Genomic DNA, 15,156 nt, shown 5'->3' with positions numbered 1-15,156 from the left:
CAGGTTTTATGTTGCAGAGGACCTTCTCCACTGCGATACTTAGCAGCCATTTACAATGTAGGTGGTCGATCGTTCACACAATTTACAAATCATTAAAGAGGACCAACCACCAGGATTTTCCTATATAAACTAAAGCCAGTGCTATACTGGCGCTATCATGCTGATTCTAAACATACCTTTAGTTGTGAGATCGGATGTATAGTTTATGAAATATAGGCAAGAAAACTTTGGGAAATTCATTGTTATTTGATTGATAACAGCTACAGAATATCTAATGGGTGGGTCACGCTCTGCTAGTTATTCCCGCCCCTGTCTGCCTGCCTGTCATTCCTCCCACTGTAATAACAGAGACAGGGGGAGGAAGGACAGGCAGGCAGAGAGGGGCAGGAATAACTAGCAAAACCCGACCCACCTATTAGAGAATCTGTAGCTCTTATCAATTAAATAAGTGTATTTCACAAAATTAACTTGCCTGTATTTCAGAAAGTGTACACCCGATCTCACAACTAAAAGTATGTTTAGAATCATCATGATAGCACCAGTATAGCACTGGCTTTAGTTTATATAGGAAAATCCTGGTGGTTGGTCCTCTCTAATGCCAAGAAGGATTAGTGGGGTCTTAAATCTGTGCTAAGTGTATACCATCATTAAGACATGTAAAAAATAAATTTGTTTTTAGGCTATGTGCGCACGTGTGCGCTCTGCACCACACCTAAAAGGTGCGCTTCAGAGCGCAGCTGAAAAGCTCCGTTCTGAAGCGCATGGTACCGGCAGAGAACGTGCGCTCTGCATGCAGCTCCTGCCATAGACAGAGCAGGGGCTGCCGGCAAAGCGCACGGAAGAAGTGACATGTCACTTCTTAGAACGCGCGCTTCGGGCAGCAGCCGAAGCGCTGCGCTCTAAGACGCCACGTGTGCACGGCCCCTGCACAATCTCCATAGATTATGCAGGGGACGCAGAACGCATGCAGTTACGCTGCGCTACAAAGCGTAGCGTAACTGCATGTAATTACGCAACGTGCGCACATAGCCTTACTTCTCTTCTTACACAGGTACACGTATCCCTTCTGATGCCGCTGGGCATAGGGCATTAAATAGCATGTTAGCATGCCCTTGCGACTAGTTCTTGCGCTCCTTAGCTTATCATAAAGGATATTTAGGCTATATGCGCACGCTTCAGTTTTTTCTGCACACAAAATGCAAACCAAAACTACAGCTTGTCACAGAGAGCCTGGAAATGTAAAAAAACACTTGCAATGATTGTGTGTTTTTGCTGCGATTTACCGCGATTTTGTTAATGCGTTTAACGGGGAAACAAAATATTATAGGATAGGATATTTGATAGCTAGCTAGATTAGATAGAAAATATAGATAGAAAGAATAGATAGAAATAATATATAGAATAGATAATAATGAACAGATTGAATATATAAAATTAGTGGTGACCAGAAAAATGCCCACAGGAAAATTGCCCACAGGAAAAATGCCCACAGGAAAATTGCCCACAGGAAAAATGCCCACATGAATATTGCCCATAGGAAAAATGCCCACAGGAAAATTGCCCACAGGAAAAATGCCCACAGGAAAATTGCCCACAGGAAAAATGCCCACATGAATATTGCCCATAGGAAAAATGCCCACAGGAAAATTGCCCACATGGAAAATTGCCCACATGGAAATTTGCCCACACGGAAAATTGCCCACATAGAAAGTTGCCCACACGGAAAATTGCCCACACAGAAAATTGCCCACATGGAAAATTGCCCACACAGAAAATTGCCAATTGCAGCATCAGAAAGTTTCAGATCTATGATATTTGAGGTGCAAGGTGAGGATGTTCACATGATATGTGAAAAATGTCCACAGAAAATTGCCAACAGACATGAATGCCCACTAGGATTGGGGACCATGTAACTCAGGATGGGAACATATATACCAGGATGGAGACAACGTGGACCATACATACCAGGATGAGGACCTTATATACCAGCATTGGGTCATATACACCAGGATGAGGACATATTCACCAGGATGATGGGCATATATACCAGGACGGAGTACATTACTACATAATGAAGGGGGAGGGGAGGCAGTTCATAAGTCTTGATAGAATTTAGAACACTACAAGGGCCCGTACATGTGAGAACATGTGTGAGTGTGGGGGGGGAGGGGGGCAGGTCCAAATTTCACACTGGGGCCCATTGGACTCTGGTTACACCACTGCAAAAACATATCATACATTCCCAGCACGAACACAAGGTGGTACAAGCGACAGAGTCTCACCTCTCTGCTGTGCCTTTGGGGCTTTCAGGACCAGCTATGGCTACTTTCACAATTGCGTTGTTTGGCATCCGTCACAATGCGTTGTGTGACGCATGTGACGGATGCGTTGTAAATAGTGTGATAAGAAAGGCAACAGATTCCTGTGAAATAACACGTTGCGTTAGTTTTCTTTAGCCGAAAGAGAGAGAGCCCCCATCATCACCGCACACACACAGGCACTACCGCCCCCATCATCACCGCACACACCCTGGCACTACCGTCCCTATCATCACAGCACAAACCGTCACTACCGCCCCCATCATCACCGCACACAGCGGCACTACCACCCCCATCATCACCGCACACACCACAGCACTACCGCCCCATCATCACCGCACACACCCCAGCACTACCGCCCCCATCATCACCACACACACGCAGGCACTACCGCCCCCATCATCACCGCACACACCCCGGCACTACTGCACCCATAATCACCGCCCCCACCCTGGCACTACCGCCCCCATCATCACCGCACACACGCAGGCACTAACGCACCCATCATCACTGCGCACACCCCGGCACTACCACCCCCATCATCACCGCCGCACACCACGGCACTACCGCACCCATCATCACCGCACACACCGGCACTACAGCCCCCATCATCACCGCACACACGCAGGTACTACCGCTTCCATCATTAATGCACACACCAGCACTACCTCAGTGACATCCCCGCTGACAGCGCGATTCACTTCAGTTGCTGTGTGGAGCTGACAGAGAGCGGTAATGGTCTGTGGCCGCTCCTGTCAGCTTCATGTAGCAGAGCTGAAAGCGTCATGGGACCTCTGTGGATCACGTCGGATCTGGAGGGGTATTTGGGGATTTTAATAAAGTGGTGAAAAAGGGTGTATTTTTGTCTTTTATTTCAAATAAAGGATTTTTGGGTGTATGTGTTTATTTACTTTCACTTACAGGTTAATCATGGGGAGTTTCTCATAGACGCCTGCCATGATTTTACCTAGGACTTAGTGGCAGCTATGGGCTGCAATTAACTCCTAATTACCCCGATTGCCACCGCACCAGGGCAATTTGGGATGAGCCGGGTAGAGTCCCGGGACTGTCACATCTAATGGATGCGGCAATTTCGAGCGGCTGCTGGCTGATATTTTTAGGCTAGGGGGCTCCCCATAACGTGGGGCTCCCCATCCTGAGAATACCAGCCTTCAGCCGTGTGGCTTTACCTTGGCTGGTATCAAAATTGGGGGGGACCGCATGCCGTTTTTTTAAAATTATTTATTTATTTATTGTACTGCATGATATCGACCCGCCCACCGGCAGCTGTGATTGGTTGCAGTGTGACAGCTGTCACTCAGCGTGGGGGCGCATCTGACTGCAACCAATCATAGGCACCGGTGGGCGGGGGAAGCAGGGAATACAAGATGGAATAATGAGCGGCCGACATTTTCAAAAGAGGAGAAGCCACCAGAGCATGGTGACAGCTGTGCAGCGCCGCGCCCATTATTGGTGAGTATGAGAGAGGGGGTGAGAGGGAGAGACCGACCGACAGAGAGCGATAGAGAGACCAGGAGTGATTTTAAACAATTTAGATCGTTCTGCTGGACATGCTGAGCATGTGTGATGCCCTGGATTAGCCAGGTAGTCACAGGTAGGCCCTTGCACAAACACCTTCCCCTAAAAAGGTACCAGCAGCCAACCTTAAAACCCTGAGTCACCCCTCTCAGGACTTGACGTTCACACCCGGGGGGTAGAGCCAGGCGGTTGGCCACGCCCACCGAGGAGTTCGGAGAGCCTGAGGCGGGAAAAACAGAGTTCAGTGACAGGAGTGGAGGAGAGTGGTAGCAAAGTGTGCACGTCTGTCAGGGATCTGGGTTGGAGCCCGGATACCCTGTGGCCAGGGGGCAGACGGTAGTGGCCGCCTACAGGAGCAGGGATTACAGCCGGTGGAACCGTAAGGAACCAGGACCGAGTAGTGGCCCGCTGGTACCGAACCGGTGAACCGATTGGAAACCAGAGCACCAGGAGGAGTACTCAGACCCAGTACGAGGCCCAGAAGCCATTGGACCGAGTTGAATTCACTGATTGGGGTCTGGACTTTAGGTCCTTTCCCACCCAAGACCCGACTAAAGACAACAGCCCCACCAGAGGGATAGAAAGCCACCGCCCAGGCATCGAGATCCCACGGGCCAGCGTCTGTGGGCAAACGGGCTCTACTGGCACACACAAAGCTGGGGAGCGGACTACTGTTGCTCAGGCATAGGAATCACCATTCTACTAAAAGTGAGGTGCAGGAGAAAGGCGGAAACCACCAACCTGAAAAAAGGGGAGAAGCGCAGCCGGCTGTGGGCATCGTCCACCATCTTGTTTGGTTTACCAGAGACTCTAGTGTGTCTGTAATAGTGAGTACAACAGTTCCCTCGGGCCGCGCACCGCATCGCACCAACAAGCCAGCACGCATCCCCCCTCCTCAGCACCCTCGGGCCCCCGGGACCATCACCCCCTACCCACGGAGGGGTCAACACCAAGCTGCGCAACACCATCCCCGGGAGCCTAGTCAACGGCAGCGGTGGTGTCCATCCATTCACCACAACCCGTGGGTGGCGTCACGAACTTAACCCCCAAAAACAACCGCGGCCTCGGCCGTGGACCTCCCCACCGAACACCACCCCTCACGTAGCGTCAGCATCCCTTCAGAGTGACGTGACCCCCAGGTGCAGGAGGAGCTCGAGCCACCCACCGATGAGCCCGGATCCGAGCATCTCGGCAGCCGGCCAAGCCCCGGGGCGGTACATATGCTCAGTAGAATGTGATGGAATCCAACAGCGGATTCCGCTGCTTAGCGCATAGCGGCGGAATCCGCCACCATAGACGATCATTAGACACTTTGGCGGATTCCAACAGAATCCGCCAAGGTTAGTTGTTTTAACGACACCAAAAACGCTACATGCTGCGTTCCCTCCTCCCGGTGCTCAGTCAAAATAATGACTCAGTGTCGGCCAGCAGATGAAACGCAGACACTGCGTCACAGTGCGTTGTCAATACAAGTCTATGGAGAATAGCGCAGTCCGTTAACGGACTGTGCTATTTTCCATAGTGGCGGATTGCGATGAACGCAAGTGTGAAAGTACCCTATCTCTGCCAGCAGCACCCTGCTTTTGGTGGGCTCCCCTGAGATGATAATGTATTAGATGTGACCTGCAGTCACATGTAACTCAACAGATAATACAGTGATACTTTTGTGAGAACAGATAGTAGTGATTGCTCCTCTTGATCACACTGCTGCTGGTTCTGCATGTGCTGCTGTTTTGGGCTGGTGGAAGGAGTAAGGCAGAATCAGTGAGATTAGAGCAGACTGTATCTATCTATTGCTGATAATGACAGACTGCTACAAACCACAGATCTTCAGCATTTTTGCAGTTTTGCACTAGGTCAACTGTAAATCACAAGTTGATGACCTATTATGTGAACATCCTCACCTTGCACCTCAAATATCATAGATCTGAAACTTTGTGATGCTGCAATTGGCGATTTTCCGTGTGGGCAATTTTCCATGTGGGCAATTTTCCTGTGGGCATTTTTCCTGTGGGCAATTTTCCTGTGGGCATTTTTCCTGTGGGCAATTTTCCTGTGAGCATTTTTCAGGGAACCAGAATTACTATAGCTTGATAGAGGGATAGCTAGCCGTTTATTTTTTAAATTTTTGTGGGTAAAAGAATGACGTGGGTCCCCCACATTTTTCATATCCAGCACAGCAACAGCAGCTGCAGGCTGCAACCCTCAGCTGTCTGCTGTACCTTAGCTGGTTATGAAAAAATAGAGGGGGTCACGCACTTTTTTTAAAATTATTTTATTTTTTTTTTTTTAAAATAACGTGGGTTCCTCCCTATTTTTTCTAAATCCAGCCACTGTGCAGCAAACAATTGGGGGTTGATATTATTAGGGTGGGAAGGGCCATCGTTATTTGGCCCTTTCCAGCCTAACAATAGCAGCCCACAGCCGCCCCAGAAGTGGCGCATCCATAAGATGCGCCAATTCTAGCACTGGACCCAGCTCTTCCAGTTTCCCTGTTGAGGTGGCAATCTGGCTAATAAGGAGTTAATGGCAGCCCACAGCTGCCACTAAGTCCTAGAATAGTGATGGAAGTCGTCTATGAGACCCCACCCCATCACTAATCTGTAAGTGAAAGTAAATAAACACAACCCCCCCAAAAATCAATTATTTGAAATCAAATACGTACGATATAGACCCGCCCATCGGCGTCTGTGATTGGTTGCAGTCAGACAGCTGTCACTCAGCGTGGAGGCGCGCCTGACTGATATATCCGCAGGTACAGCCGCAGGTTTCCCGCAGCACCTCCCCAGAATCCGCAGCTATACATAGCTGTGGGATTCCAGCGGAATTGTTGCGGTAAACCTGCGGATATTCATGCGATATACCTGCTGAACTCCCGGCCTCTATCTCCATAGTGGAGGGCCGGGATTTCCGCAGGTAAATCCGCAGGAATAATTGAGATGCAGTTATGTGCGGCTGCGGGACATTCGCAGCATATTCCGCAACAACACATTCCGCAGCATGAACACAGACACTCCCCATGTCCCATAGGGTAACATGGGGAGTGTCTGTACTTGCTGAAACCTGCGGATTTATCTAGAAAATCCAGATAAATCCGCAGGTTTTCCGCAACAAAATCCGCAGGAGCAAGCTCCCGTGGGCACATAGCCTTAGGCTACATTCACATGACCGTTCGGTTTTTGCGGTCCGTTTTTTTCACGGATGCATCCATGTGGCATCCGTATGACATCCGTTCCGTTCCGTATACGGTCCGTGTGTCAGCCGTGTGCCTTCCGGTTTTTTTTTGCGGACCGCAAAAAACGGAAGCAGCTACAAAGATAAATAGATCTGTAGATATAAAGATGGATAGATAAATATAGAGACAGAGAGAGAGAGGGATTGAAGAATGAATGAATGAATAGAGGGATAGACAGATAGATAGACAGATAGATAATAGATAAGAAAGACATATAATGTCCTACCCCCCTTCATATTCTAAGCTGGCAACCTTTAGTGACTTTCATGTGGCACTAAAGGGTGCTTAGCCTTGTATTTAGTAAAAAAATACAAACAAAAAAGTAAAACAAAAACTTTGTGGGTCCCCCCTATTTTTTGTAGCCAGCTAGGGTAAAGGAGATGGCTGCAGCCTTCAGACCACAGCTGCCAGCTTCACCTTATCTGGTAATCCAAAGCAGAGGGCACCCCACGCTCTTATTTTACATTAAATAAATAATTTAAAACAAAAAACGTGGGGTCCCCCCAAATTGGATCACCAGCCAAGGTAAAGCGGACAGCTGTGGTCTGGTATTCTCCGACTAGGGAGGTCCGTTATAGGACACTCCCCAGCCTATAAATAGCAGGCCACAGCCGCCCCAGAAGTGGCGCATCCATTAAATGTGCTAATCCTGGCACTTTGCCCCAACTCATCCCATTGCCCTGGTGCGGTGGCAAACAGGGTAATATATGGGGTTGATGCCAGATGTGTAATGTCACCTGGCATCAAGCCATGGGGTTAGAGATGTCACGGCGTCTATCAGATACCTGACATTACTAACCCAGTCAGTAATAAAAAATAAAAAAGTTTTATTTGAAAAAACACTCCCCAAAACATTCCCTCTTTCACCAATTTACTGAAAAGAACAATCAAATCCGGGTCCGGCGTAATCCAATAAGGAGGGGGGGTTTCACGACGATCCATACCATAGTCACTGTCCCAGTCAATGAAGAACGGAATGTTCCCCATTGGCTGGGAGACAGTGCAGTAACCTGAGCTAACATCATGAGGTAAGCTCAGGTCACTGCAGGGGATGACGAGCGCTGCTGTCAGGAGGTTAGATGAGATCATTACCTGCTGTGATGATCTCCTTCACTCCTGACGTCAGCGCTGTCACTGACTTCTATGCGCACTGCGTTCTCAGCAGTATCGCGGGAGCCCGTGACGTCACCGCTAGTGACAGTCTCGGGCCGCCCGTGAGACGTGACGTGAGAACGCAGCGGGCATAGAAGGCAGTGACAGCGCTGATGTCAAGAGTGCAGGAGATCGTCACAGCAGGTAATGATCTCATCTAACCTCCTGACAGCAGTGTTCATCATGCCCGCGGCTGCCCGCACTGCTGTGTGAGAAGCTACTGATACTGCAGTGCGGGCAGCCACGGTGCTGGCAGGGAGCGGGACACAGTCTGCTCGGCCACCCGAAGGAGGTCACACGGACGTGCTTCCGTGTGGCTTCCAGGGATTTTGCGGGCCCATTGACTTGTATTGAGTTATGGTCCGTTATTACGGAACAGAATAGGACATGTTCCATAATAACGGAACGGACATTTGGCATCCGATGTGTTTTTTTGTAGGATCGGATGCACACGGAAGTGTTACCGTGTACCATCTGATCCTACACAAAAGACATTGAAAAGATGGTTCTTTCCGTGGGTCCGCAAAAAACAGGAACTGACCAGGACAAACGGAACGGTCATGTGAATGAGCCCTTAGGCAGAGATAACAATATGCATCCAGAACTGCTCTAGGTTCTGGGTGCATATTGGACCTGACAAGTTCCCTTTAAACAGGCTTTAACCGGACCAAGTTTTTTTGTGAACAGCTAATGAGATGGGTGAGACGGCTGTTCACCACACCGCCACCCACCCTAGAGTGTAGTCCAGCAAGTAAAATGAAAGCCTCTGGAATTACTGTATGTTCTGGGTATGGAGGTAGCTGAACTCCAGAGTGGTAATATAATTGTAAGAGGAGAGAAATCCTGTACCTGAGTGAGTGGACCCGCAGCTATACGGACTTATTTTCATGTTTGTACCTTTGTACCAGAAAAAACTTTACTTTTTTAGACTCATTGCAAATATTGGGCAACGTCCTTTAGGCCCCCTTCACACGTCAGTGATTCTGGTACTTATGTCCTTTTTTTTATACGTACCACAATCACTAACATACGCAGACCCATTATAATCAATAGGTCTGTGCACATATCAGTGATTTTTCACTGAACGTGTCTCCATGCAGCGTACACGCGTGTCCGTGAATCTGCACGGAGACAAGTCCGTTTTTTTCTGGCATCACTGATGGCCCACGGACCACACTATGGTGTGATCCGTGTGTGATCCGTGAAACACGTACCAGAAAAACACTGACATATAAAATAATAAACATTTTCAACTAACCTTTCCAGCGATTCGCTGTGCAGCCTCTTCTCTCTGCAGCTACTGCCTGGCTCATGAATATTCATGAAAGCAGGAACAGCCGACCATGAAGTAGCTGCAGAGAGCTGTGGGCTGACGCTGCAGAGCCGAGGAGTTCAGCACCATTGATTCACAGCAGGAGCGAAGGCAGGTGAGTAATGTCCATTTGCAATCATGGATCACGGATTTCACATGGACAACCCACGTGTGCCGTGAATCACATGGGTTCATCATATTCTGTGATAAATCTCTGTGTCAATAATTGAATTGTGTGTTATACCGGGGGCAGGACGGGGATAGGACTGGATGTAGTGATCATGTGAAGCCGGTAACAGCTCCAAAGATTTCTTCCATGGGATCTTTGTTGTTACATCATCATCGTCTCCCTATTCAGGTCCCTATAATATCGAATCCTCTGAGATATTCTATATAAGAGAATTTTCCTGATTGACCCATCGAGGATGGATATGGACAGGGACAAGATGGTGAAGAGGATATTACACCTCACCCTAGAGATCCTCTTCCGGCTTACTGGAGAGGTGAGAGATTCTGATGACGTCACATTAAATCATTCTTATCTATGGGAATAACAGATGGACAGAACTGGAGAGGTGAGGACTCTGGAGATGTCTGTAGTGAGCTTTATTACTGTGTCTCTCCATAACCAGGATTACACAGTAGTGAAGAAGACCTCTAGTGAGAGCTGTCAGGACCCCGTGTCTGAGGGATGGGGAAGACCCCTGAGCCCAATCATGGGGCATCCACCTCACCCCCTGATACATGAGGACATCAATGACCAGAAGATCCTAGAACTCACCTACAAGATGATCGAGCTGTTGACTGGAGAGGTGTCACTGCTGGGAATGCTGGGACATTATACAGTAACGCTATGAAGGGATCGGAGATGACGGTATCGTTGTATGTGTCAGGTTCCTATAAGGTGTCAGGATGTCACCGTCTATTTCTCCATGGAGGAGTGGGAGTATTTAAAAGAACACAAAGATCTGTACAAGGACTTCATGATGGAGGTTCCCAAGCCCCTCACACCACCAGGTAATAGACAAGCATGCAACTTTTTTATTTTACTTTTTTTTAAAAATTGGTCTCCCCAATTTTGTTACCTAGCCACGATAAAGCCCAACAGCTGGGGGCTGCTATTCTTAGGCTGGGGAGACCTATGATTATTTGCCCCCAAACCTTTAAATAGGCAGGCTGCAGCTGCCCAAGATTACTGCATCCATTAGATGCGACAATCCCAGGACTATACCCGACTCTTCCCATTGCTGAGGTGCAGTGGTAATCGGGGTAAAATGTGGTTAGTTACAGCTCACAGCTGCCACTAAGCCCTAGATTAGTAATGGGAGGTATCTATGAGACACCCTCCATTACTAATCTGTAAGTGAAAAGAAATAAACACAAACACCAAAAAAATCCTTTATTTGAATTGAAAGACAAAAAAGCAGTCTCTTTCACCACTTTATTAACCCCTGAAACACCCCTGCATGTCTGACGTAATCTACACGAGGTCCCACGATGACTCCAGCTTTGCTACATTACTAAAGCCACAGCGCTCGATCATGACAGCCCGCTGTGGACTTCAGGCAGAGAGTGAGCAGCGATCAGTGGTGACGTCACTCAGGTAAGGTCCTCCACCTATGATTGGAAGCGTCAGACACTGTGTCGCTCAGTGTGGGAGCTCGTCTGACTGCAACCAATCACAGACGCCAGTGCGCAGGGAAAGAAGTCCATATGCAATGAAGAAAACGAGCGGCCTGTGAAGTGAATAAGCGACCGCGGGAGCAGTTACAGCCACGCCGGTGCGTCGATAAGTTTCGCCCGCTGTCTTTATTATTTGTTTCTTTATTTTTCCTTTATTTTTATGTATTACCCGAGTGCTGGATCCGGATTAATACCCGGAATTCCTTGAAAATCCCAGGCGACCTGACACTCGAGTACCTATGTACCCGCGCAGATCCTGACTTTTACAGTCCGGGTCCGCCCATCACTACTCATCACCTTTCATGGCAGCCTGTTCCACTCATTGATCAACCTCACTATTTTTTCTAATACCTAATCTGTATTTTCTCCCTTTCAGTTTCATTCCATTGCTTCTTGTGTTTCTATATGGAAATGAAAATAAGTATGATCCCTCTACACGTCAGTTATTTGATGGCTACTATTAAGTCTCCTTTTAACCTATTTCTTTCCTCCAGTTCTATCCAGTGAGAGGACAACACCAGAGAGATGTCCCCGTCCTCTTCTTCCACAGGACTGTAAACAAGAAAATCCCAGTGTTCCTCAGGATCATCAGGTAGATGGAGAGAAGGTGCCATATCATCTCCTCTATGATTACGATGTAGTGTATATACGACTGTGAAGGTCTTGTGTTCAGTCCTGTTTTACCCATCAGTGTTATACACTGAATAGCCAACTGTTATGTTCAATCTATTTTTATTAAGTATATTTTCAGAATTACAATAATAAACATGAGCGTATATTGAAAACATTTACAAATTTTCAACAATGAAATGTAAAGAACTGTTTAGTTATGTGATGTCCTTTTGTGTCCTAAGACACGAATCACTTCCACCCATTCCGAACCTCACAAAAGATTCAACATGACCTTGTTTAGGTGAGTCCGTTCAAAGTTAGGAATGTAACAGAGAATATAAACATTTGGTTGAATTGGTTAACTAAGACAAAATAGCTTATAATATACACTATTTGTGCCTTCAAGAAAGGTTAATGACTTCAAGAAGAAAGGAGATAAGGAAGAGAGTACAGAGCAGCGAGAAATATACAGAAGAGAGGAAAGGAAGAACAAAGTTGAGGAGGTAAAGAGGGGGAGGGAGGAAGTCAGTCGGGGAACCTGCGGATGTGAGAAAAGCCGAAGCCCCTTATTTTCTTTCCGTATATCCACGTATGGGCAAGTGTCACATGCCGTACTACTTCAGGGTCCACTAAAAAAGCTTGCGAAAATCAGTGGATTCGTGGAAGAATATCCACTCACGAATAGCCAACTCTTAATACACAATATATGTCACGCTCCCCGTGTCCCAGCACCGCTCCTTACCCACTGATCCAGTCCATGTGTTCACCAGTCATGGCTGCCGCTCCCGCTCGTGCTCTCCTGTGTCCTGCTCCTGGTCTTATGAGTCTGACTCTGAGTCTTAGCCACATGGTTCTGTATAGGACCAGGCCGCGCCCACTCTCCTGGTCTTATAGGCCCAGCACACCTGCAGCAGGAAATGACATGAGGCTGTGCTGGGTATATAAGACTTGCCTTTCCATGTGGGCGGGGCCTGATCAACGTGTCTTGTAGCTAGTCTTATGAGCTAGGTGCTCAGGTCCCCTGGTACCGTGTCCTGTTGACTTCTTGTCCTTGCACTCTGGTGCCTGTTTACATTACTGTCCTAAAGAACTCTGTGACTCTGGTGACCTGCTTATACTTGTCTCTGCCACGTCAGCGCTCCAGCTGCCGTGTGCCCTGCCCTCCGGTGGGGTGCAAGGTCCAGTGGATCCACCTCCTGGGCCTACCAGTCTTCCCGGCCCTGACAGATTGATCAGGCCATGGATCCCGCTGGAGCGCAAACATCAGAGCTGGCTGAGCTGCGCCAGGAGCTGGCACAACAGCGTGAAACCCTGACCCGGATGCTGAAATTCATGACGTCCGTGGACCACCGGTTGCATACGCTGCAGACTGCCGTCTCGTCCACGCAGCAACCAGTCTCCAGGTCCGAACTAGTTTCCTCCACGACCTCGCAACTTCGCCTTGTTGCTCCGCCTCGCTACGCAGGGGATCCCAAGTCCTGCCGAGGCTTCCTGAACCAGTGCTCCCTGCACTTCCAGTTGCTCCCGCACTTGTTTGCCTCAGACCAGGCCAAAGTGGCGTTCCTGATGTCACACCTGGAAGGCGAAGCCCTGGCCTGGATTAACCCCCTGTGGGAAAACGAGGATCCTATGATTACCGACATCCAGGAGTTCCTGCGAGCCTTCAGGGGCACCTTCGATGAGCCCGGACGAACTACCACAGTGACCTATTCGCTTCTCCGGCTACGCCAAGGGACCCAATCAGTCGGCCAATACGCCATCCAGTTCCGCACGCTCGCTTCAGAGCTGGGCTGGAACAATGAGGCCTTAACAGCGGCTTTTTGGGAGGGTCTCTCTGGGCGTATTAAAGACGAACTAGCCGGCCGTGATGTTCCTCACACCCTGGACGCTTTGATTTCCCTGGCCACCCGGATTGATCTCCGCTTTCAGGAGCGTACCAAAGAGGAAGTATTCCGGGAGAAGCGACCAATCCGTCACATCTCCATTCCGCGGAGGTCTACCGTTCCCCTGCCACTGCCGTTCTGCGATTCTACTCCTGAACCAATGCAAATTGACCGACTGAGCCAAGCTGAGCAACGCCGTGCAGAGCGACTCGCCCAGGGCCTGTGTTTCTATTGTGGAAGCGGTTCACATCTGCTCCGCTCATGCCCTGAGAGACCAGGAAGACCCCGAGTCCAAGGGATGGTGGGAACCGTCACCCTTGGTACCGGAATCCCCTCAGTCCCAGTTACGCAGACTGTCCAGGTGACGACGGAGAATATCAGGTTCACAGCAGAGGCCCACATTGATTCTGGGGCAGCGGGTAATTTCATACACCAGTCTGCAGTGAACCGATACCAGTTACCGGTTATCCCGCTTGCCAAGCCCCTCTGGTTCGCCTCCGTGGATGGTAAACCACTATACGAACCTGTCCGGTATACCACTGAACCCGTGAGACTCCAGGTTGGCACTTTGCATACTGAGACCATTGCCTTCTATGTCATCCCAAGAATGGCTCCTGCTGGGTCTGCCCTGGCTTCAACTCCATGACCCTGCCATTAGTTGGCGCTCTGGCGCTATTACTCGCTGGGGACCCTTGTGTCATGACCACTGCCTACAGCCCGTTCCTCGGCCCCTGTCACCTGAACCTGTTATGCCGCAGGAAGAGGAAGAGGTGACGACGCAGTCCAGTGCCGTGCCACAACTCTTGTCTCTTGTGCCTGTGGTGCCACCGGAACCAGAGGAGGCGACGCACTCCAGCGACGTTCCACCATCCCTGACAATTGAGACTGTGGTGCCACCGGAACCAGAGGAGGCGACGCACTCCAGCGACGTTCCACCGTCCCTGACAACTGAGACTGTGATGCCACCGGCTACCGAGGAAGAGACATTGTCCTGTATCCGGTCCGAGGCGCCCAATCCGGTCGTCCAGGACTCCAGTCCTGCTTCTGACTGTCTCCCCCCGCTTCCCGTTGCCCCCGTTGCCACTGCTGGTAGATCGGCTAGGCGTCGTGCGGCCAGGAAGGCGGTACGGGATCAGCGGTCCTTCCCCGCCTTTGTGTTGGATCCTGGTCCGGTGACTCGATCCGGGGTGCCCCTGGGGTTCTGTGCACGGAGGGGGGGGCATAGAGGGGGGGGTACTGTCACGCTCCCCGTGTCCCAGCACCGCTCCTTACCCACTGATCCAGTCCATGTGTTCACCAGTCATGGCTGCCGCTCCCGCTCGTGCTCTCCTGTGTCCTGCTCCTGGTCTTATGAGTCTGACTCTGAGTCTTAGCCACATGGTTCTGTATAGGACCAGGCCGCGCCCACTCTCCTGGTCTTAT

General features: G+C 49.6%; 1 protein-coding gene across 1 annotated transcript in view; it reads left to right on the top strand.

Moving 5' to 3' along the window:
- The first annotated feature begins 9,981 nt into the window (after positions 1 to 9,981).
- Positions 9,982 to 15,156, top strand: part of LOC142312036 (uncharacterized) — a 63,884-nt gene continuing 58,709 nt past the window's right edge. The window contains exons 1-4 of the mRNA XM_075350907.1: positions 9,982 to 10,059; positions 10,189 to 10,368; positions 10,450 to 10,573; positions 11,734 to 11,831. Coding sequence (XP_075207022.1) covers positions 9,982 to 10,059; positions 10,189 to 10,368; positions 10,450 to 10,573; positions 11,734 to 11,831 — 480 coding nt within the window. The remainder of the gene's footprint in view (positions 10,060 to 10,188; positions 10,369 to 10,449; positions 10,574 to 11,733; positions 11,832 to 15,156) is intronic.

This window comes from Anomaloglossus baeobatrachus, chromosome 5, assembly GCF_048569485.1.
Source record: "Anomaloglossus baeobatrachus isolate aAnoBae1 chromosome 5, aAnoBae1.hap1, whole genome shotgun sequence".
Lineage (NCBI taxonomy): Eukaryota > Metazoa > Chordata > Amphibia > Anura > Aromobatidae > Anomaloglossus > Anomaloglossus baeobatrachus.
This window is presented reverse-complemented; position numbering and strand designations above follow the sequence as displayed.